The 25300-nt window shown below is 40.2% G+C and overlaps 1 protein-coding gene across 11 annotated transcripts in view; it reads right to left on the bottom strand.

Annotated features, from left to right (window-relative positions):
• NAV2 (neuron navigator 2) overlaps positions 1-25300 on the bottom strand; it is a 372985-nt gene that overhangs the window by 145110 nt on the left and 202575 nt on the right. For 10 of the 11 annotated variants that reach the window (XM_039724986.1, XM_039724990.1, XM_039724991.1 and 7 more), the window contains exons 2-3: positions 3164-3281; positions 8-60 (exon numbers count right to left, since the gene is read on the bottom strand). In XM_039724986.1, the coding sequence (XP_039580920.1) occupies positions 8-60; positions 3164-3281 (171 nt within the window). Of the gene's footprint in view, positions 1-7; positions 61-3163; positions 3282-10954; positions 11068-25300 lie in introns of those variants that run through there. The other variant, XM_039724985.1, reaches the window with a different exon arrangement.

The following is a 25300-nucleotide window of genomic DNA, read 5'->3' as shown; positions in this document are numbered from 1 at the left end:
TACTTACCATTTGAGACCTATTTTTTGGGCAGCCATTGATGTCTTCAATCTTTTCATTTGCTGAAAGGCAAAAAAAAAAGAGGCAATACAGCAAAAAACCTAAACCAAGGGCATTATTCCAATAATTTCCTGAGCACCTGCTAACAGCTCAGTAAAGGGGTTTTGGACTGTAGCTATCCAGTCCAAGTGAATGTGTGAAACACTGAGAGCCACAAAAAGAAAAAAAAGCAGCTGGAGTTGTGCCTCCAGAGACAGCTGGGGCAGAAGCCAACTGTTCTGACAACTCCTTGTACAGTGGCAGTGAATTGCTTTAACCTACAAGAAGGAATTGTACAGTGGCAGGGAATTCCTTTAAACTACAAGAAGGATGTGAGTTCTGGAAGCTGAATCACTGCTGGGTGGAAAAGTGAGAACCACACATATAGAGATGTTAGCATGGCAGGTGGTTTGCTTGCAGAGTGAATACAGGTTTTAATCAAAATAGGAAATTTATGATCTATAACTAATAACTTTTTTTTCCCTTCTCTTTTAAAGCACAAATCATGAAACAACATTTCAAGATTCTTGACCATGGCTCACGTGCCATGCTAACATAGCCAACCTGCAGAAGAGCACGGTTTCCATCTTTAAGGTCAGAGGTAAAACAGTGAAATCCCTGAGGTGGATAATGTTTGCCTTAGAGTCTGAGTTTGCTCTCCTACACCTTTCAGCCTGGGATGCCGAAATGACTTTGTGTTTGAAGAACCAGTTACAACCAAAGTTCCCACAGCTTTTTCACTGTAATAAAGGCAGGCACCCACATCCCATTTGATTCATGCATAAAAGCTGTATTTTGTAGCAGTCCCATGTATTCTCAGGATACCCGTCAGAACTCCATCCACTTCATAGATTCTCTGTTAGGAGGACCACATTTGACATGATATTCCAGTAGCAGTCATAGCCATGAGAAACAAAGCAGTAACACAGCTTCACTCCTGCCTGATAGCTCCCATTTTACACACCCATGACACAGCACACAATGCAATGGGAAATTGATGCTAATCTGAAAGAGACTGCAGCTGAACTCAGTGTGCTCCCCAGAATGGTCCATCAGCCTCTACACATTAAAAGCACACATTGCTTCCAGGAATGCCATCTCGGATTTGGCCACAGAGAAACAAAGATTAATTTATTAAATCCCATTTTCCAAGTCCTGTGCACCTATCTTGTAATATCAAATTTATAACACTTGTAAAAATTGATAGCTGTATTTCTATAAATAGGCACCATTCATAACTACTTGAAAGCAGACTAATGAGCTTGTGAAGGAGCTATCTCTTGTTTGGGACACATGTACAGAGATACCTCCAAGAACCCAGATCACACCCAGGGGTCGGCATCCATGGATTTAATCACAGCTACTATGTTTATATGGCATTACTAAGGCATATAGTACTTACATATTCTTTTACAGGCTCATAAATTTTGAACTGAAATGAACCAGAATGATGTGAATGCATTTTAATTGACTTGCAAATAGCTGCTTTTGCACATAGCACACCATAACATTAAAAAACCCCACTCCAGCACTGCATATCAAAGCTTTCTTACTATGTAGTTAGGAAAAAAGCTTGGATTTTGCAGGCTACAGAAAAAGCTGCTTCTAACTGTGAAAGCCCTCCTCATCTTTGTGACAATGAGATGCAGTTGCCTAAAGCCATACACAGCAGAAACAAATTACTTTTCTGCACTATTAATTTGCTGGATTAAACTCAGAATGTTTAAATATGACCTTTCTTCCAGATGAAAAAGGTTCTTCGAAAAAGAAATCCTTCCCCCCGCCATACTTCAAATTTTGAAACCTTGTAGACCTTATCTTAAATATTAGCCAAAAGGCAGCTATAAAAAAAACCGCAAAGGTGATGAAAGCAATAATTGCTTATGCATTTTAGAAGGAATAATTTGAATTTCATAAGGATTTTCACAAGTCAATACTCAAAGAGCTACATTTTAATATTTGGTAGAAGGAACCAAGTCCACATTTTGATGGTGGTATTCTTGCTCACATGTTCTCATGCAGAAGCTTCCTACAACTGTTAAGGCAGGGTAGCCAGACAGGCATGAAATGAATCAACACCTAACACTCCTGGGTTTCCAAAAACCTTTCCTATTAAATGAAAGGGACATAGAAAGGAGCAGAGAGATAAACCCTTTTTTAACATATCCCAGCAGAATCACTGGAAGATGTTTCACATTTTCATCCCAGAAGAAGGGCTTGCAGATCCCTACCTCAGACCCAGAACTAGCTCCTTTACAGCATCTCAAACATACATAATAAATATGCATGCACTGCTGTCCTGTTCCTTCATTGCTGGCTTCTTAATTTGCATCTCAAATCTGTCAGTTTGCTCCTAACAATGGTTGTCCTAATTCCCATTAGCAGGCTTTCCCATTCCATCCATCTCCACCGGCCCATGCATGTGTTTTGTGGCATCCCCAGCACCAGATGGATGAGCCTCTGAAGGAACTAATGAAGGATCCAGGCCCAAGGGAAGAGGGACAATATGCAGCTCTACACAAAGAAAATTGTTCAGAACTTTCATTATCCACGAGCATAAATGCACTAATTTAAGAGAACTAAAGGCTTTAGATAAAATAACTGAGCCTGCACTTGGAGATTTGTCCGAATGGTAAGTGATTTTCCTCATCTGAAAACTCGTTATGAAAGATTTCTTTTTCTGCCACACAAAAATTACACCCTTTTTCCTTTCCCAGCTGTATATATGGATCTCCCAAATCCAACTGGAGGCAGGAGGTTCAACACAGGAGGCAGTATCACTGTGAATTATATTCAGACCAGTACCCAAGAGGTATTAGAAATGGTGAGGGCTAACAGCATCCTAGCAGAAAACAAGTACCTCATGAGTTGTTTGTTTTTAACATTCAGCCATGTGGAGTAATACTGCTGTGTCAGCAGATCTTATCAGCAACATCCAATATTTCTCCACTGTAAGACAAGGCTTTTTCAAATTAATTACAAAAGCCTCTGAAAGAAAATGATCTACACAATTCCATGCAGTTTGATGGATGCCCCCCATGCACTCTCTGTTGGTGTAGAAGATAAAAACAGGGATTGTCTGACCGAGCTGGTGGATACTCGGCACGAACACAGAAAGTCACTCACCTACAACTTGAATTATTTCAGCTAGCAGGACTCCATCAGTCACATCTTGCTGTAGATCCTTTATCAATCTCTTGTGACCAGATTTTGCTAGATAGTGATTAGCCCAATCCGTATAAATCTGTTAGGAGACAGAGAAACAAAAACAAACTGTTACTCAACCTGAAAAGTGAGAAGTCTTTGTTTCTCCCAGTAGTCAAAAGGCTGGTTTCAGACCACTGCCTTTTTCTTTCCTCTCTTCGACACAAGTCAACAGCATTAAAATTCAACGCCTTGTGCAGATCAAGTGTTCAGCTTACTGCAGAGTATGAATTTTTCTATTCAGCAACCTGACATCAAAGCCCAGGGTAGATGACAGCGAGATCCTGGACATATTACAGCTTGAATGGACCATGAGGAGGTCAGTGGAATATTCTACAGCAGCAGTGAGTGCGCACAAGATATTTCAATTTCCATCCAAGCTTTTTTTTTTTTTTTTAATTTTTCCTTTGACATTTTTTCTTCATAGCTGTTATTGAGAAAGTTTTGAAGGTTCTTTTCCCAAAAATGCTTCTGGTAGATATTAGCCATACAGCAGTTTCATTTTGAGGAAACTCCTTCACTGTATTACCAAAAAAATTTGTAAAGGTCCTAAATAACACCAATTTAAATAAATTCCATCTCACAGGTTAAACAGGCCCATTAAATCACTTTTGATCTATTATGCAAACTTCCAGCTGTTGGAATTTATTTCAAAATGTATTACCTGAAAACTAGGCACACCAAGCAGCCAAAATCTCCCTTTAATTTGCATTAAGTACTGCTCATCATATGCCAGCACAACTTATTCAAGATCTCCAGAAAACCTATAAAAACTTTTCACGCTAGGTTATCAAAAAGAAGCTAAATTACTTCATTATGAATTTCAGCTTATGAATTAAATAACAATATTCTTTGCATAGGACAATATTCTGAATTAAGAATTTGTAAAATTACCTATTATGTTCCCAAAAATAGGGTAAAAACAATTAAATATCAGGATTTTACCTTCTAAATATATAAATATTAATGTCCACTCCTACTCTGAAGAGAGTCTAGAATATTGGAAACACATTCATCCCAACCCAGTCTATCAGTAAGCAGATGTAGATTCCATGTGCTCCCTGGAGCCATCCCAACCCTCACAGACCCTACAAAGAAAGCCCTGTGGGGATGACAAATGCCTCAACACCAGGCTGTGAATCACTGACCCAGAGGGAACAACAGTATTGAGTCCCCAAAAACCCAGGGAAAGCCCTCCCTGTGCACTGCCCAGGAAATGCGGGTTTCCTTCACAGCTACTGAGAGATGGAAAGAAAAGAGCACAAGGAGAGGTATGGCTCTCCAGGCTGAACAACTGCAGCTTCAGGAGAGGTGCTGCAGCCCTCTGATCATCTCCATGGACGTGCTTTGCACTCCACAGCTCCACACCCGCTGTATCCCAGGGGCCCTGGGGCGGAGCACTGCAGATACCCACAGCTCCTCATTTCAGAAGCACCTCCAGCCTTGCATTTCCAGTGTGGTCATGATGTCCTCCTTCACAGGAACCAAAAGGCAGCTACCAAATCTAGGGGACAAGTATTTGCCGCAAGACAGAGGAACCTGGATGTAATACAAGGATTGTAATTTCATACTCCTCTTGCACTTGCTGATTCAATGTTAATGTGATAAAATGAAGAGCAGAGGTTTTGACTACAGCTGTTTTTGTTATAAAGTCTTCATTTGTGTTTTTTTTAACCTGTAAAACACAGCTGGTAGCAGCCATGAACAAATCACTTAAAATCTGAACGATATGCCCTTATTTTCCACCCTTTATCCTTTACTTTCCCCTTCGGAGCAGCAGGATGTGCATTTCCTATGCCAACAGTGTCATGGCTTGAACAGAAAAACATGCTGGAACACCCCCATAATAAAAAAGCCCCAGAGCTGAAAAACATCTCAGTGAAATAAAGGCTGAGTACACCAGTGATTTCCCCAGATGAACGAGAAAAGAAAAGGGACAAAAAACCCACGCTGCACAAACCAGACATTGTGTTCCTTAGCTAGTTTTACAAGAAAACATTTTCCATAACAGGAAAATATTTTAAAAGATTCAACGACTTCAAGGAACTGCTTTTCTGCCATATGGTTTTCGCTTTCTTATCTAGGAGTGAAAACATATGAGGAAACAGGTTATAAACCATTTACTTTGCAAGTCCAAGGGTCCAGACCCCCCCCCCTCACCTGCCATCCCTTCAATTCAGCTGACAAGAAACTTATCAAACACAATAACCATGTTTCCTTTAATGGGAGGGCTGCAATGAATGTCCTAATTAATCACTGAAGGACTTCCAGAAAATTTAAGATTATACTTCAATGCACCAGTTCCATCCTGGATCATTTCCATGATGCAGATCAACATCCAGTCAGACAAATCCTTGGACCAGCCCTACAGTTAAAACAGGAGCAGACCCCTCTTGGCAGAGCCTAAAATCACAGCACGACCTTCAGAGCTAGTTAGGATTGATTTTCAGTCAAATAACGGCATGAGAATGCTTGCCTGGCATTGCAAAACTGCTATCCTGTACCTGCTTCCTACTGCCCTAATTCCAGTTGCACCCAGGAACACCAGATTATATTCTTATATTCATATAATCAAACAGAATTGCATCAAAGAAATCCTGAACTCCCTTAATTCCTCCTGGTAAAGGAAACAACTTGAAAAACCCCAAATACCTGCTGCCTGATTCACTGCCTATGATAACATAAAGAAATTCCCTCTGATAGCAAATTATTCTTGTAAATCCCACTTTGGGTGCTGAAGTCAGCCTGCTACAAGCAGAGCTTTTATGGTTATTATGAAATGCACACCAGTATGGAGGAACTATTTGGTTCTGGGGTATTTAAGGGTGTGGAATATTATTTCATCCCACTAGTTAATTAGGAGAGCATTTCACAGGAAAATACAGATATAATAAACCTGTGTTTCTCTATATGTAACATGCAAACTATTTTTTAACTGCCTGGGCTATATATTTACAAGCTCTGAAGCATTCCTAGGCATACAATATTACCCAGGAGCTACTGTAGTAGCTCCTTTTGGTTACCACTGATTTTTATGGCATATATTAAGCAAATCATTGAAACTTTCCAGGATGTTTTTGAAACCTGCTTGTTACAAGTCTTTGTAAGGTACTACACAAACAGATTTCTAATGTTTCTTTTCCTTTTCCATACAAACAAGTGGAAAGGAAATATAATTGCACAATGGCTGCTATTTCTACACACATGAAATACATTTCAAAACACAGTGTTTTCAAATGTTCAAAGCCAGGCAAGTAATTGGAAAAACAATAATAAAAGAAGTAAGAAAACACTGCTGAGAAACTTTCCATTTCCCTATCTCTGCCCATTAATTATGAGTGTTCCTCAGGTATTTTCAACAAATAGTAAGGAAGTCATGTTTGAATATTCATGTGAAATTTTGAATATTCATGTGAAGATTACCTGAACAGTTGTCTAATTAAAAATATAAAAAAGTTGTGATATGAAATATTCAACCCACTACAACCCAGGAGATATTGCCTTATTATATACGCCAGTATGGACTTTTAAAACTTTACAGTGATTTCACACAGTATGAAAATCACTGGAGGCAGCTTCCTTACAAAAATCAAGTGAACATGGTGCTTTGGGCATTATCACCACCAGCAGGTCTTTGTGTCCAAGGCAGGTTAATGTTTAACTCAGGTCTAAGTCCAAGTCCCAGCTTTTGCTGAAGGTGGACTCAGCTGTTTGGTAGCTTTTTTTCCCTCTGTAGTGTATGATCTTAGGAATCCAATTATCTGGGAACAAATTAAAAACTTATGTGAAAGATCTTTTTCTTCTCACTTTTTCTCTGCCCCTTTGATCCAACAGATTTGAAATAAGAGCATTACAGTTAAGTATCAATTTTGGAAATATTCAGTACATTGAGTCATAGCTAAACCACTAAAATGTAGCAAAAAACCCCTTGAGGTTTGGGGCAAAAAGAATCCAAATTCTAAAGATTTTGAAATCTGTCTGTAAAGAAAAGGCCTGAACACTGTCTTCCACCAACAAGATTGAAGAATTTTGAAATTTAGTAGGGTTTCTTCCCACTGTCCTTTTCTTAGCCTCACACCTGCTTCTTTAAAGCACGTTTCAGATGAGAGAAGAGCCTTGCTTTCCAGCCAGGAGACCCCTGAAATTCTCTGGCACTGCAAGGCTCCTACAGCATTTCTGTCTGTGCTGAGAGAGCACATCCACCACAGCCCAGCACGCCTGAGCCCACCTGCCCTGTATCTGAACACTGAATCAGTACAAAAGGTGCCTTTTGCAGAGCTGCTTGGTTGTTCAAGCCATCCCCAAGCACCTGAAGAAGGCTGGGGAACAGAACTGACCAGCAAAGTCAGGATACAAAGCATTAATAAAGTCATGGGAGCACTGAATCCAGGAAGATCCTTTAGGGACCCAGTATATCCCTGGGACTGCAATTAGGTTAATGGGTCAGGTATTATCAGTACTCCAGGGTCTCCTTTACATGGAAATTACCTGATGTTTTTGCCTGTGAGTCAGTATTCTGAAATACACTTCATGAAAAGCAAAGGATTCACACAAAACTGCTTGAAAAGAATGTCTCTCTTCCAGGCAAGTAGAAAATATGCCCGTATCTCTTCCTTGTTTCTCATTTCCATACACACACACAAATCTAATCATAATCAATGCCCAAGTAAATTTTCAAATCTTTCTCTCCTTCCCTTACCATGTCATTTCTGAACTAATCAGACTCTGATTGTTTTCTCCCAAGAATTATCATGAATCAGGCTCTCATGAATCTGGTAACAGCTGAAGAATATCTTTTTGACATCATGCAGCATAATTAGAGCAGAGCAAGGCTTTTTTTCATGATTGAATAGCAGAGTTAGTCACACCGATGAGCCCCCATTCCAGATGAGCCACCACAATGCAGTGCCTGTGCTGCTGCTGCTCACCAAACCACACTGCCTGCTGACTTTCACAGGGAAAACAAAACCCACCCCAAAACCTAAAAATAGCCACAACACACTGAGATGACCGGAAGGGGAATTTCTGCAGACCTTACAACACTGCAGGGTTTTGGAAAAGCCCGTGAGATACTCACTGCTGCCCAGTGTCATGGGGCTTGCACATGTGGAGTCACAAAATCCCAATTTTTGAGTGGCAACACTAATTGCAGTCTCGTGTGGATCCATGCTACAGTCCAAAACAGTGATCTCATTAACAGGTATCACACTGCAAAGCCCAGAGCTAAACAGCTAAAGCCAAAGGTTTAGTTGAAAAATTACTCTCTCTGAAGCATCTCTGGCTCCAAGGAAGCACAGGAGGGATAATGGCTATTTTGAAAGTACATAGAGATTATGGCCCTGACAATATTTTGCTGAGTTACTGGCAAAAGAACAAGGAAGCAAATGCTAAAACAAATTTTTTAAAAAATCAAGTTTAACAGCATTTGTCACAGATATTTTTTTAAAGTTTTCTTACAATTTGTGGCCTTAGTTGCCCCTAAATGGTTCTTAAACCCTGTAGAAATATCTAGCTGTACATCTGTACCAAGACACAAATCCCACTAAAAGGGTAATGCTTGACTCTTCCAGAATGAAATAAACTTTGCACTGCCATAAAAAAATATGCATCACGGTTTTTTCCCAAATATAAGTTCTTGCAAAACAAAACAAATGCTTAAAAAGCAGGACACAGGATAGACAACATGTGACCCCATTTCTCTGTGATAACTCTGAGGTGTTAGTGGGCTTTGAGCAAAGAGTTCTGTCTGGTCCTGTTCTTTTGGGACACAGCTGAGGGTACGAGGACAGCAGGACTCAAAGCAAAGGCACACAGTCCTCAGAGGTGCCCTTGAGTGACCAGTGACTCCCAGCCCAGAAGGAAAGGACACAAGAGGCAAGGACTGAATCCATTCTCCTCCCTGCTCCAAGATACTGGAAACATCTGGAAAGCCAGGATGGAGGGCAGGAGCTTTGTTTATTCCATGGTACCAAGCACCGTGGCACCAAAGCCAGCTAATAAAGGGAGGAAATCACCAGAAATCCCAAGTCTGAGGCAGTGATGGGCTGAACTGCAGGTGGATTCCTTCTAGCAGGCAGATGAGACAGCAGAATTACCTTCCTGGAATGTCACATTTGGAGACCAGGCTGGATGGGGCTTTGAGTGACCTGGTCTAGTGGAAAGTGTCCCTGCCCATGGCAGGGGGATGGAACGAGATACTCTTTAAGGTCCCTTCCAACCCAAACCACTCTCTGGTTCTGTGATTTGCAATCAACTAAACACAGCTGTCACACACATATGCACATACACCTACTAATTAGTATCTAACATGATGCCAGTACTCTCAATTACCTAAAGTGCTGGAACTTAGCAACTATTGAGAATTGAGCTACAACCATCTGCAATTCCCATTTGGTTCTCACATTTCTGGGGAAACAGAGTTGTTTTCTTCTTTTTTTTAATTTCTTAAGGCAACTCAACTAAATTATTCAATCTACTCAGATGTGCAAGTATTTGTTGCAACTGCTTTGAATTATTACCCATTGGTGGAGGATATTCTTCTGAATATTCCTCTGTCATTTTACTGGACACTTGTGTACATTAATTAGACTTTGGAAGTTAAATAGATAAATAGGTAATTTAAACACCACTGGAACTACTTATTTCGCTCTCTTTAAAGCCTTATTCCCAACTGAGGAGGGCTTTTCTCATGCATATGACTACTATTCAAAAGCAATGGGCTGACTCACAGCACACAGAGCCAAGCATATGCGTCAATTTTAGCAGGCCTGCAACCTTTCCAGGAATAGAGCCTTGGACCATCCACACTTCAGAGCAGGCACTGAGTGTGTTTAGAGCAAATCTTTGGTGGATACTAAACAAGCATCGTGCTTTCAATTGCCCAGCTGGCACCTTTCCTATTCTTTCCCCACTGAATATTTTACTACATTTAATATAAAAGAGGAGCAAAGAGAAAATTCCTTTTTTTCACCGCAGCTGTAAAGTTTCTGAACCCTGTCACTGACAGGTGTTGCCTGCACAGAGGGCTCGGTATTTCTCACAGAGCAGCATTTTGCTCTGGAGCAGCCTCCAAGGTGAAGCAAGGACAGTGATTGTGCCCTCAATGCTCCCATTATCCATCCACGTTTGCCACACACAAAGCCCTGTAAGCTGGAGCCACGCACACCACGCCAAGCAGGTGGCCAGTCTCTGATTCCCCCTTGCAAAAAAATCCCATGAAGTCCTGAAAAAAATGAGATTGCATTCACACCTACAGCGATTCCTTCACGGATCCCAGAGTGGAGTAAGAGTTTAGTTTGCTGAGCTGATTGAAAAAACCCACTCCAAGACACATTTGACTGCAGTGAAACAACTGAACTGATCTCACACCAACAAATTATCATCTACCTCAGAGAACAAAAGCAGCAAATGCACTATTTTTTTCAGTGTTTTATAAAAAGTCACCTGAAGTGCACAGCAAGTTATTTTCAAATATCACAGTTCTCATACACAAAATATACCTATTTACATCTACTAGCACACACAAACAGCAACAGAAGAGGGCTTATCTGGAATGGTGAGATATATCTACTCCGAAGACAAACCACAGAAAATCCTAAGAAGCTGCCGAAGAAAAGGGAAAAAAAAACAAAACCAAAATAACACTTCTAAGGCTGAAGCTAGTTACTGTTCAACAGCACCACTGCCATAATCCAGGAGCCAAGAGCTGCTTACTGTTTTATAATGGTCACAGGAAAATTTACTTCTCCCACGAACAGGGACCTGGAAGGTCATACTACTTATTGGCATATTTAACGTGCATATATCTGCTGGAGTCCAGCTTGTTCTTGCTTCTCAAGGGGTCCACAGTTAAATGATTATATATATGCTGGCATGTGAAGCTTGAGTGGTTAATTTTAGCTGAAGACACGCATGCACAGTGCTCAGATTTCTGACACAGTCAAACTTTACAAATCCCACCCCTCCTGCAGCTCTTCCCTTCTCTCTATGTCTAACACAGAGTTCCAATGTTTGACATCAATTTCAAACGGGATCAATATATTTTATCATATCAAATAAATTTACAGCAAGAATAAAGTTTGGCAGGTCTTTTGTGTTGGACACTGCAGGCATTAAAAGAATGATCAAAGAAATTGTCGGGGTTTTGCTTGACTTCTTTTGTTGTTGTTTTGGGTTGTTTGAGGTTTTTTACAGAATCAGGAGGCTTTCTACCTATTATAGAGACAACTCCCTTCCTGTAAATGCTCCTAACATCTATGGAAATTTATGCTCTGAAAGGCTTTTTGCACGACAAAAGCCGCCAGGTACACCTCTTTTTAGAACTTCAGAGTATATTGGAAGGTTTTACCCATCACAAATGCAAAATAAAAAACATCACAGTGAATGAGATCTGTGATGGACACACACGACCTGGTGCAGCAAGGGCTGCCTGCCCTCTGGCAAGACCCCACCATGTGCAAGTCAGTCCTAATTCCATGGTCTGATCACTGTTGTTGCCATTCCTTAAAAATACAGAGAATTGGCACTTGTAAGATGCTTGGCTGGAATTCTTTATATTAAAAAAAACACAGCCGATGTTGCCAAGGTAAGAAGCGATGGCTGCTTCACCTCTCCTGTTGCCAAGCTGAAGGATAGAAGTCTGACATTTTCACTGTTGATTTTTCAAAAGGCACACTCCTGCCAGAGTCAGATCCATGGGGCTCTTTTAACTGCTCCATGAAAAGCAAACAGCCTGGGAGCCACAGTGTCTCCACATCAGCTCTCCCCCAGCAAAGCCCCCTCACCGTGGCAGAGGTGGCTGTTTGTTTTGGGGAGGTGGGGGATGAGAGGGGCTTTGATGGAGTTTGAGGAGAACATGATGTGCTGTGACATGAAATAGCTGCTTTACCCAAACAGCTCCGAGGGCTGAGGCTCTGATGTGCTCAGGACTGTGCTGTGAGCAACAGCTCTGCTAATGCAGACAGGCTGAGTGGGAGAAGGGAGGAAGTTTGCACGTGTTCTCCCCAAAACCCTGACCACTGAAGATGGGAGAAGGCTCTAACTCCAGGATGCTACAGCCTTACAGCTTCTGCTGTAAGCACCCAACACTCAATGTGATCAGTTCCCAAAACTCCATGTAGTCTTGGCTTGTGAGACTAAAGTCTTCTAAACTTTTCTAATAAAGACAGATTAATTTTCTCTATTTGGAAAAGATCTGAGAGACTGTTCCTAACAGCTGCTGTAATTTCATTGGTATTTTTCACCTGGGGTCACAAATCTTCTGTGTTTACAGTATCATCTCCTCTGGGCAGAAAGCCATGGCTGCAGGAGGGATCAGAAAAGATGAACCATCACTGCTGGATAGGACTCTGAGAAACAAAGGGCAAGGAAAAGATTCCAGGAAACAATAATCTGAAGAGGGCTGGAAATGGAACCTGATTTGCCATGTAGCTTTTTAAGAACAAACTCACTCCTCTATTCCATTTTCCGCTGATTGCTTAGAAGATTAATTCGTCAAAACAACTTTCACAGATGTGAAGCCACTCCAAGTAAAAGTAAAATTGGTTTCTAAGGCATGTGATATTAAACCCTTTCAACTCCTAGCAGTGTATGAAGATGAAAGTTATCTGATCCAAACACTGAGGCCAGGAAACATTGCAAAAGCTTTGCTTAATTTTTAACAAAATCAGTTTGCTGTGGGGATTAAGGAATTACAGAAATTGGCCTTGGTCTCACAGCAAATCCTAGCCCTTTTTTAGCCAAGAAGGACGAGCCAACATTCCCTTTTGGGTCTGCTTAGTGCTTGATGGACAAAAATGAGACTTCAAAACCAGGGCCTGGGTAGGATCAGTCCATATCAACACTGCAGTCACCAGCCAAATATCCTCCTCTCCCACAAACAGAGCACCCAATGCCACTCAAAAAAGAGTAAGTCAACTGCACTTCCTTCCTCACTCCATAGAATGTAATTTAGTTCAGTGTCCAAGGCTTTTCACGAGAGGCAATGCCTCTGGGGCCGCTAGAAGCTGGCGAGAGGCAGCACTCTCTGACACCTGGAAGGACATAAAGCAACCGGCCACAACACATGGATGGAAAAACCACTGCAGCTGAGTTAGCAAGGCCTACAACCTATTCATCACTTTATCTGCCAAGCAAGATCAATGCAAAATCTGGAGATGGAGATGGAAAAGGAAGAAACAAGACCCAAACTTGAGCAAGGACTTGACCACATGATTGCTTCAAGCATGTCCTCAGATCTCAGCTACTGAGTGCACATTTAACTCCTCTGATACTTTACTGAACAGTACTGAACAGTACTTTAGCTGGTAGTTAAAGAAATATGTATTAATTCTATTATTTCTAAAGCTTATTGATGGTAAGAGTAAAACTGAGAAGGAACCATTTACCTTTCTAAAGACTTTTTAAAATTCTGCCCATATTTCTACACACCTCCAGCTTCTGGGTACTGTCAGAAATAGGACAGTTGGATAGACAAATCCTAGGTGTGACTTACTTTTGACCTACTTTAAGCTGCATTTTTAAGATAGTGAAAAATATTTTGTGACAGCTGAGCATTAATTTGTGTGGCAGAGATTCCATCCCAAAAAAACACCAAAATACCAAGAATCTCAGAAGGTTCCAGCTTTTCCCATTAGAGCCACATTATCCCAAGAGCTCATCTTCCTCCTAGCCATCAAAATAAAGACCCATCTTTCAGAAAACTTCAGATAGCCTAAAAAAAAAAAACTAAAGAAGTGCCAGATCTCCAGCATTTTTAAAATCTGGTCCTCACTTTTCAGTAGTGAAAAAGGAAATATTCATAAATATTTGTATCAACATACAGATGAGAGGAGGCAGCCTATACAGGTGTCCGGTTGTAAAAGTTTTGTTAATGAGATCATGAGGTAAAATTCTTGCATTTGAATATATTAACTACTATCTATACATAGGTGGAAGCACTGGTTTTGTTATGTCATTCACTATATTGCCACAGCCCAAAAATCAGACTACAGAAAAAAGCTTCCTGCATACCTGGGATAACGAGGGGTTCACCATATTTTACAGGAAATGAGGTAATCTTTATAATTTGTTCCTGCTAAGCACTTACAAGTTGTTTCTTTTTTCCTTCCCCAAACAAAAAACCAAAATGCTGAATTAATTTCCACAAACATAACAAACCTAATCTAATGGTCTTGCAGTTGGCCATCTGTTTCACAGATAGAAATCTAACTGAATCTCCCACTGGCTGATAACTTTCTAAATTACATTAAATTGTCAATGCTGACCCTGCTTCCAGCTTAGTTTCTCATGCTTCCATTTAGGAGGCTGGGAGTGATTTCTGTATCATGATCTATATGCCTATTAGACAGAAGAAAATTGGCAATAGATAAAGCTACACATCTGGCACTAGATCAGATTTGAAAGGGCAGAGAAAGGCAATGTCCCCAGCTGTGATGCAGACTAAGGGAATACAGGAGAAAAGCTCTAGAATGCAGATGTTATAGAAAAAATTTTAGTTCCCCCTTCTCCACTACAGTCTGTGTCACAAAGACCTTTTCAATCAAATGTACTTGTATATTTATAAATAACTAAGAAATACCCCTCCTAATGAGAAGGACCAAGCCTCTGTACCTAAGTTTAGCTTAGCACTGTATAAACAATTAGTAATTTTATCCCTAAAGGCCACTTACAGGCAGTCTGGCCAAGACCCTGATTAGCAATTCACTGTCTTTGGGATGAAGAATGAGTCCCTGCATGATACAAGAGGAAAATTCTGCTTTTTCATTTCCCACTGACCTTATGCCTTGTTGGGGAAGAAGGGAGGGGGGGTGCTGCTTCCATCAGAGCCAGCTGGTGTGGGCACTGCTGCAGGCAGGATGCTCATAGACTCAGAAAACCACTGGCCTGATCTGTGCTGGCAAATCCTGTGCTCCTAATTAGAGAGATTCACTAAAATGACACCAGCCTGTGCTTTCATTGATCTGGCAATTAAAATCAGTGCTGTAGGGTTTTGTTAAAAATTCTGATACTGAACTTTTAACACCTTCTTTTACATTTTTTAAAAAATCCAGTAAAGTAAAACTTAGAGCAGGCCAGAATTAATAATTTTCAAGTGTATTTCATGGTTGATCAGGAAATGACAGTACAGGCACAATTGCCACAGGTGCAGGAGGTTTCGGAATCTCTGGGTGCCTCCTCACACAGCCATCAGCCACTTAAAGGCCTCCTGTACCTTCCCGAAAAAAAATCATTCAACAAAAAGCAATAATTCTTGCACTGCTCCTGAAGCTTTCTACAGAAAAATATGTATATATATATATAGCACAGTCCTTTTATAGAACTGTCATGAGGCAGATCAACTGTAGGCTTCATCTATTTCCAGCAGAAAGAGTTTTATCATAAAGATATCTAATGGGAATTTCCATTAAACAGCATGACCTACACCAGGCTAAGACTATTATCAGTTCCTTATGATTTTTCTTCATACATCCCTTTTTAAAATGGGAGATGGTTGAAATACTTTTATTATTAATAGTCCTTCAAGAATCATATGGCAGCAAGGAGGCTGATCAAAAGACCTGTGAGCTCTGGAAAATTTAGAAAGCACAAAGCAATAAGAGCAGCCTATCTTCACTGGGCCTCCATTACTCAAATTCAAACGTAATTTTACACACACATACACAGTCCCTTCCTCTGTTTGATATCCTGCCTCTAGTCCTGCTTTCACCTGAACACCTACCCCTAGAAAAGCATTACTCCAGCAAACTTATGTTACTAAAATTCGCTGAGTAAAAGGTTTAGTGAGAAGAAAAAATATATGGAATTTACAGGTAATAAACGCCTGCAACTGATCCTTGTGATCATTTTACTGGGATCCATAGAAATCAAACATTTGACCTTTTTAAATACAGAAAAAAACCAACTTGGTAAATGCTCAGTTTTCCTTCAGATGAGAACATTCATTTTGATCCATGCTATGGATGTGGTCAAATGTTCCTATAGGATGCAGATGAAAGCCCGCCTATGTATCAAAGTAGGCATGGTTTAAAGTAACATAACACAGATAAGACTAGTGGCTTAGCTGCAGATAAAATCAGAGCAATTTGCTGGCAATCACTCGGAGGACAGATCCTGCCACAAGGCTTAGGGACATCAGCAACATCAGCTATTCTTTTCTGCCTGGAGCAAGGGTTGGAGGAATGCAGAACAAAGAACAAGCTGCCTGTTTGAAAAAGAAGAAGAAGGGGGGAAAAAAAGCTAATTATGCACTCCTATAAAATGTTGATTCAGAGATACTAATACTAGGAGGGGGGAAAAAGGAAAAAAGATCTATCAGGATTGGCTGCCTGTTATCCTGATTGAACAACTATTATTTATAGTAATACAGTTACTTACCCGGTTCTTTGTTAACTACAGTTCAAGCTTTGTAATCTTAAAACTTCAGAAATAGGCAAAAAAAATTTTTCAAGGAAAAAAAAAAAGCTGCAGCAGCTGCTACGTTGACATTTTAGGTTACAGGCCACTTTTTGCAAAAGGCGGGCAAAGAGCACCATCTAAAAGCTAAATTGCAACAAATTAATTAAGCTGTGGGTAAACGGTTGAGTTGTGAATGAAAATGGAAACTACTATTAAAACAACCTGAAAGAAAAAGCAGCTCACTGCTTGGATTTGGGGTTGGTTGGTTGTTTTGAGGTTTTTCTGGTTTTGCAAGTGGGTTTTTTTGTCTGGTTTTGTTGATGTTTTATGAACAAAACAATTTTATTGATGAATTTCTTAGAGCTGTCATTTTTGCAGTGTTTGTTTTATACCTTTGGTAATATTTCTGTTGAAAATTTTGTTTATGCAATCCCACAATGATTATGAGGTTACAAATTCATTTTTATCTCCACAGATAACCTTCCCAGATACCTCCTGTAGGTTTTCTCCTGAGCCATCACTGCCGGACTCTTGAGGAGCAAGACTGCTAGGCATCAGCTTTTCACCCGTGGCTGCACCTGGAACTAGAACACGCACAGCAGCCTCAGCAAAATGACAACTCCTTCCATGGAATATAGGCTGTGACACCCTGGGAACATCGGGAGCACAGATCCAGGCAGATGACAATTAGTGGGTCTGGGCCAGCTCTATTTCTCTTAAACATGGGCATCATTTTAAAGAGGTGGGTGACACTTCCAGGCACAAATCAAGGGAGTGCAGGCTTGTCCCCATAAGAGTGACTCTGACACAAAGGCAAATAAAAACATCTTACTGAACTATACTGGAGCTGACAAAGGCAGCAGCTGCTCTGCTTCACAGGGCAAATTTATATCTACAGGAGGTGTTGTGAAAAATGGATCCTTAGGGGAATTACAATCAGCTCATCCTCTCTGCCACAATGCTATCTAAGAGATCCTAAAGAAGAAACCAAGCAAATCAGAGACAATTTGTTTTTAAAACATGAGAAGTTCACAGATTCACTCAGAGTCGCACACAGAGGTATTTCTGAAGAGCATACAGACACACCAGGAACTAACACCTCCCAGCACACACTGTAAAGAATATTAATAAGTTGGAACAGTAGTGCCTTCAAAAGATACAGATCTCTTTATTGTGATTCAGAAGCTCCTAGAGGATTTGAAGGATGGATGTTTTGGCATGAGATCCTCAAACTTCATTTTATTAGCGCATAAGAGAAAAATTTACTACTACTACAACCACACAGCTAGCCAAAGAAATAATTAATGAGTATGAACTAGCTTAAGTAATAACTTGTAAAGATTAGGATTACTTGAAAAATGAGCAATCTTACATACTGAGATATTGAGATTGCACAAAATCAAATAGGTGAAAAAGGCCCCAAGAGTCCATGTGGTATAAAACACAGCATGGAATAATGCTGCTGTTTGGTACACTAAATCAGGCTTCTCCATGGACTAAGGGACTAAGTCTGTGCAGTTTGGTATACTGGCATTTGTCCAGTATTTTGCAAATCAATAATGCAGAAAGTAAGCACTCTGCAATACATACTGAACTAAGCATTTACAGACAATACACTGTATTTAGCACATCTGTTCCTGTATTTCTACACAATCCATTTTTCCTTTCTTTAGTATAACTAGTAGTAAATAGCACATTAAAGTATCTGATGGTCTAAATGAGTTTTTGTAGTGTTTTAAACACTTGCGTCTAGTTAGTGTGACCCTTTATGTTTACTCTTTATATAAACTAGGATGTGACAATGCTTGGATAAGGGATAAGGGTTAGGGGAGGGCTTTGCACATTCTTCATGGACACCTGCTTTGCACTGACAGCATTTTGTTCTCCCAGCTCTCTGCAGATGCTTGTCTCAAAAAGCAAATAACCCAAAGATCAGATTAGCAGCCTGATATTTCCATGAGGGAAGCTAAGACTGGCAGACCTGTAAAAGTACTGAGTAGCCCTGAGACCAGCCTCCATCCCCAAGAAGGATGAAACACAATTAGCATCAGGAAAGCAGATGTCTAACAAAGTAATAAACCATAACTTTCACACAAGGTTAAAAATTTCCCTCTCCTCTCCTCTGTTCGGCAAATGATCCATGGCTCCCAAATGTATCTCTTTGCTGCTTTACACCACCTCGAGACTCCCTCATTCTCTCATCAGTTAATTCATTGGCAATCACTTGTCAGCAAAAAAAAAAAAAAGCAAAACAACAAAGAAGCTCGTTGAGCAAAAGTCAGAGATCATTAAATTAACCAGTCAAAGATCAGCAATGAACAGCTGACACCAAATTGAACCCAACACATGGCCCCATTCACATTATTGTTTAACACACATAGCCAATCACTCTGCCTTCAAAATGACATTAAAGGATCTTTATTTCATCAAACAAAAATATTTGCTTGCGGATGAATAGTCAGCCTAACATTAAGTACATCATAAAAAGTAAGCCATTGCTTTCATGCAGTACCTTCGGATTAAAGGTACTGTTTTACCTCTGAGTACAAACTAAATTATTAAGCATTTTTATTAAGCATTTTCTCTTTAGCTCAAAGAGACCCGAAGTATATTTCTGTGTACTTCTATTTGTGTACCAAGTGTATAATATTACAGGAAGGCCTCCCAAGCACCCACTCAAGACTGTATGAAATTTCTTGCCTGCTTGGTGGAGTCACCTTACACCCACAGTACACCAAGGGAGGATGTGATCTCCATTGCAGGGCAGCAAAATCTCCCAAGGCCCACAGCTCATGGGGACATCACCTGGCCTTATGAGAACGGGTCCCAGAATGACCCAACAATCAGTAGTACCTTTATGCTGCTTCTCCCAAATCAATGATTTCAGCACCCACCACACGCCTTTCCCCGAGGCCTTTCCCCGAGAGCACACACAATCTTCAGCCTTGCTGAGTAGAAATGGCATTTGGCATGGCACTTGCCGACCCCAGATGGAAAAATCAAATACCACACAACACAAATGCATTAAAGGAAGTGAGAAACCTGATGGCTTTCTCCCCTGGCAGCAAGGGCCATTCTGTGCTGGAGCTGTTAATCAGTTAAGGACAGGTTATATGGGGACAGAGATAGAACTGGATGTGGATGTGAGGGCAAGGAACCTAATGAAATATATCCGTTCTCTCTCAACATAGGAAAAAGCCAACCAGTGAATAAATGCAATATTTTAAACACAGGGTGTTGAAATGACACATGAAAAAAATCATATTTACAAGAGACTAAGGTACCCAGAGTGGCAGGTGTGTTTCCTTTTATGCCTTGAAAAGGACTTTTTCAGCACTGAGTAAATCTCTCTATGTCTGTCACCCCTCCCATGCTTCTCCCAAATCAATGATTTCAGCTTCTCCCATCAGCACCCACCACACGCCTTTCCCCGAGAGCACACACAATCTTCAGCCTTGCTGAGTAGAAATGGCATTTGGCATGGCACTTGCCGACCCCAGATGGAAAAATCAAATACCACACAACACAAATGCATTAAAGGAAGTGAGAAACCTGATGGCTTTCTCCCCTGGCAGCAAGGGCCATTCTGTGCTGGAGCTGTTAATCAGTTAAGGACAGGTTATATGGGGACAGAGATAGAACTGGATGTGGATGTGAGGGCAAGGAACCTAATGAAATATATCCGTTCTCTCTCAACATAGGAAAAAGCCAACCAGTGAATAAATGCAATATTTTAAACACAGGGTGTTGAAATGACACATGAAAAAAATCATATTTACAAGAGACTAAGGTACCCAGAGTGGCAGGTGTGTTTCCTTTTATGCCTTGAAAAGGACTTTTTCAGCACTGAGTAAATCTCTCTATGTCTGTCACCCCTCCCACTCCTTGTCTTATCTAGGTAATAATTCTTAGACATGCTTATACTACACACCTCCAGAACAAGAGTTGCCACTTAAGTTTCAGCAACTCCTCACACAACCTGCCTGTGTCTCAGTAAATCAATGTAGGCAATCCACTCAAAATTTAAATAAAGTTTTTCAAAAGGGCACAAATTTGCCTCTTAAACCCATATTTAGTCACGACAATGTTTCTACAGAAGGCCAGAACAGACTATTTGCTCCCTACAGGCATTTCATCCTCATCAATCCCAGTATCCTGTATTGTGGACCCTCTCCTAATGTAAATGCTTCACTGCAATGTCTTAAACCAAAATCAAACAACAAATATTTCTACCTTCTGAATACTAAGGCATGTATCACAAGAGAACAAAGTAACATCTGTGTGGTTTTGGAAGTCTCTGCCAAAACCAAGCCACAGTCAGGTGAGCCTTTGGAAGTGCTGGTCTCATGCTCTGTACTGAATTCACTGGTATGGAATCCTGATCGCAGATTATTTACCTGCATTTTGGTCATTAAGAAAAAACCTCCCAAGATTTGTTAAGGCAAATCTCTGGATGCAGAGCAGAGAGAAAATCCTTGCCTTACAATGCCCAACTGTTTCACAGGTGATCATTATCACATTCCAGTGTGGGCACAAGGGTGAGATGCCAGAACTCTGACACCACCACTTGAAACAGGATACTCAGGAGTCTCTAGAAGCTTTCTAGTGCTTCATTGTAAAAGCTACTGATGAAAAAAAAAGAGATATACAACTATTGCTTACTTCAGAAGCCTCATTAAACCTTTCCCCACCAAAATCATCCTCTCTCCTTCACTTTAACAGTACTCACCCTGATAAAAATTCTGTAGGGTCGTGATTATTAGACAACAAGATTAGGATGGTTATAATAAAATTAGCAGCTGCACAGATAATCTATAAAGAATTTATGTTTGTCATTTCAAAATAAAAAAGCAGATCCACTACGACAATAAACAAGTGTACTTGAAGTAAGACTTTTCAGACAGAAAGGTAACAGAGAAAACATCTGAGCAGTCACAACCTCACCGCGATGGCCCTAATCGTGAACTATCTGTTAATAAAAGAAGGCAAGTAGTGGTCGCATGAGAGACTTAATCCTTACTCACATGCAAAATTTTTAAATTAAAGATATATTAAAGCCCTTGTGCAACGTGTAATGACCTGGGAAGACTTCACCTGAAATATCTAATCTCATTCTTGCCACCTGTGATCAAGAAGGAAGAATTCAGACCAGAAATGGTACAGAAAATTACCTTGGAAATTAGGAGAAGGTCTTGTGAAAGAAAACTCTTAGAATTATGTTTATTTGAACTTCATAGTAAGTTCTTTGCCCAGAACACTGAGGAGAAGGAACAGAGCAGCCAGCAGACGTGCTGGCAACATCCCCAAAAAGCACACAAACAGGCTGCGAGAGTCAGAGCAGATGAGGCTGAAGGAGAATCAGGGGCATTTTTCCACCAAGAACAAGAGACTGCAAGCCAAGTGGTTTTCAGATTTTATAGCCATGGAAATGGTGAAATTGTTACACTAATCAGAACACTGTAACAGTAAAATCTGACATCGATTAAAACAATAAACGCTCATTCTCACATGCTATTAAATACCATCTGCATTTATCCCTATGTGGGATAAGATCACTGCAGAGCAAGACTTTACACAAAAGCACATACAACGGGGAGTAAAAGAAATAGTAAGGCTTTTAGAAAGGTGTATGGAATTTTTAATCATTCCTCAGTGTCCTATGAAGGAAAGAAGTAAATAAACCAAAATCAAGCTGCAATCCCAAAATGCATCCTGTACCAGAACAGGAATGCTTTTTGAAGGATCACCTACCTCAAATCCCTTTCCAGTCTGTTTACTGCCATAATACCAGCACAGAATTAAATGAGGCCCAAACCTCTACACCTGTATTCTAAATTAAGACAAACGTATTAATCTGGAATATTTCAGAAAGCCTAAACCGAGAAACATACAGCATCTACATATATTTTTAGATTTGCATTTCTGAAACTCCTTATGTAAGGATTTTTAAAATTATATCTTCATTGAAATGTAACATGGATAGTTTGTAACAAAGCAGTTATAATACAGCATTTATTTATCTTGTGATACAGACATATGAATACGCACATTAAGTAATTTCCATGTGTTTGTTTTCAACTTACTTTGATTTCTGTAATGATATCAACTCCTTAAATAACTAATACAATTTAAGATATTTAGATTTTTATAATACTTAAATATCTATGTGTATTGTACAGAAAAAATACACACTGTGCTGGGACCCTGACGTGCATATACACACACACAGTATTTGTATCTGGGAATTTAATTGTGTGATACAAGTGCTATCATAAATGATCCAAGTCACTCCAGGCTCCTGTGTGGAGCCTTCCCTCCTTGAAAGAGAGCCTGTTTCAGTCCCTGCTGTGGTGATTAGAAGCACCCTGCTGTACTTTGATGTCCTAACAGAGAATACTCATATGCCCACATTGCGCCCCCCCCCCCCCCCCTTTTTTTTTTTCCCTTGTTAGGAGTGCCAAGAAAACAGATTTTTCTCTGTCATGGTCAACCCAAGAACCCTTTTTTTCCTTTGCACTGATCTTTTGTAAATGATCCTACACCTGTGTGGGATTGTGGGTGAGGTTTCACCTGCCTCCTGATAGTTTCACTGCTTTCACACCTCCTTATCTCTACTGACACCTGTCAGGAACAGGTCTGCCTTTTCACAGCCTTATGATGCTGCAGGTCACAGATGTGCTGTCCTCTCCCTGACTGATCCTCGGAAAAAGCGGGGTGTACTCTTGCAACAACACACTGTCCGCTCACAGGCTCCTGTGTCAAAAGAATATTTCCTTAGTTGTGTGATTAAACAGAAGTTTGGGGAATGTATGATTACATGCAACAGCATTTTTCAGACATATCCTAACCTATGAAACACTGAATTATACTTTGCTATTTATTTTAATCTCTGCAGAGTGCCAACAACTAAGCCTTCGATCTAGACATCTAACAGCGGGCTAAAGTTCCACACTTTTTGGCTTGGAAAAGGTGGGTAACAGGCTATGATCCGATTCCAACACCAAGTCAATAGTCAGCTGCACGATAATGCTATGATTGTTCCAATAAACTGCTTATAAGCACTAACACAGATGGCAAAAGCTTAGGGAACTGAAGGAATTTTTTCCCCTACTTAATGAAAAGAATTGCTAAGTCAGCTAGCAAAAATAGGCCTGTCATATCGTAACTTTACAAATCTCTTATCAGCCCAGTCAATTCTTCTCTCTCAGTTTTTAAGTTAAGCACTTGAAAATCTCTTCCAGAATGAAGTGTTTCTTCCAAATAAGTACGTCCCCTTTGCTGTATGCCCCACATCAGCCCAGAAGGCACATAAAGATAAGAGAATTAAAATGAAATGTTTAGTAGAAGGAGAAGTCATATGTAAACCAGGACTGAAATTATACACATAGACATAAACCTTTTAACACTCTCTTCACAGAGAAAATTTTGAATTAGCTCACTATTGTCACAACTATTTTACAAGGATAACTTTTTTCCCGCTGTTTTTGCATGAACATGTTTTTAAAATCCAATGGTTTACTCAGCTTAGGGCCTGTAAACTTGTGCAAACCTCAGGTGTTGATCCAGCTGGCACCACTCACCCTGGCACAGGGTTGGGGTGGTGCAGAGCAGGAGTCGTTCCTTCTTCCCTAGCCCATATGGACATGGTCCATCTCCTCCTGCACCTCCTGACCTCCAGCAGGAGTGATTCTCCTGCTCCTTGGATCTCAGGGTCTCCTATGGAGCAAGGGCAAGGATAGGAACACTGAGGGGCTTCCACACCCAGAGCCTGTCTGCTGCTGTGGAAGTAAGAATTTGGTCCTGCTCAAAGGTTACAGCACAAATATAAAGTGCTTATGCAAACACATGCACCTTTTTTTTCTCTCATGTTATTCAACATTTTAAAATCGAAGCAGAAAATAATTATGGGGAGAGAAAAGTAATGAAAGAATTATACTGCTTAATAGTAAGTACCATTCAAATTTTAAACATTGAAAACAGAAAGAATAAAGGTGACAGTGAAAGTTGAGTAGCCTTCAGTTTTCTCCAGCTCTGTATAATCCATAAGTCTGATCTCAAATGAGAAAAGACAAAAGCTACAAAAGTTACAAATAAACTTCATTAAATAAAAACCTAAAAAGCTTAAATTTTTGTGCATCTAAAACCTGTTTTTGAAACACTGTTATATTTCACAATAAAATGCTACAGCCTCTGCTGACATTACTGTGGCTCTTCAGTCAAATTTATTTTACTCCATTCAAAGAAACGAATCTTTCAATACAGGCTTACCTTGGGGTCATTTATTACACCCTGTCAGACACAGAATGTATCATCTTGAGAACACATACATAGGGTTTTCATTCATTAGTTTCTTACGAGCTCAAAAAACCAAACAAACACACACACACACAACCCAAACCAAACCAAACAAACCCAAACCCCCCCCAAAAAACCCCACCAAGAAAACAAAACAAACAAACAAAACCAAACAAACAAACAAAAAAACAAACCAAAAAAAAAGTTTCTTACGAGCTCAAAAAACCAAACAACACACAACCCAAACCAAACCAAACCAACCCAAACCCCCCCCAAAAAAACCCACCAAGAAAACAAAACAAACAAAAACAAACAAACAAAAAAACAAACCAAAAAAAAACCCAAAAAACCAAGACCTCCAATCTAACA

Source organism: Passer montanus, unplaced genomic scaffold (genome assembly GCF_014805655.1).
Source record: "Passer montanus isolate IOZ18808 unplaced genomic scaffold, ASM1480565v1 scaffold54, whole genome shotgun sequence".
NCBI lineage: Eukaryota > Metazoa > Chordata > Aves > Passeriformes > Passeridae > Passer > Passer montanus.
The sequence above is the reverse complement of the archived record's forward strand: the minus strand, read 5'-3'. Positions and strand labels throughout refer to the sequence as shown.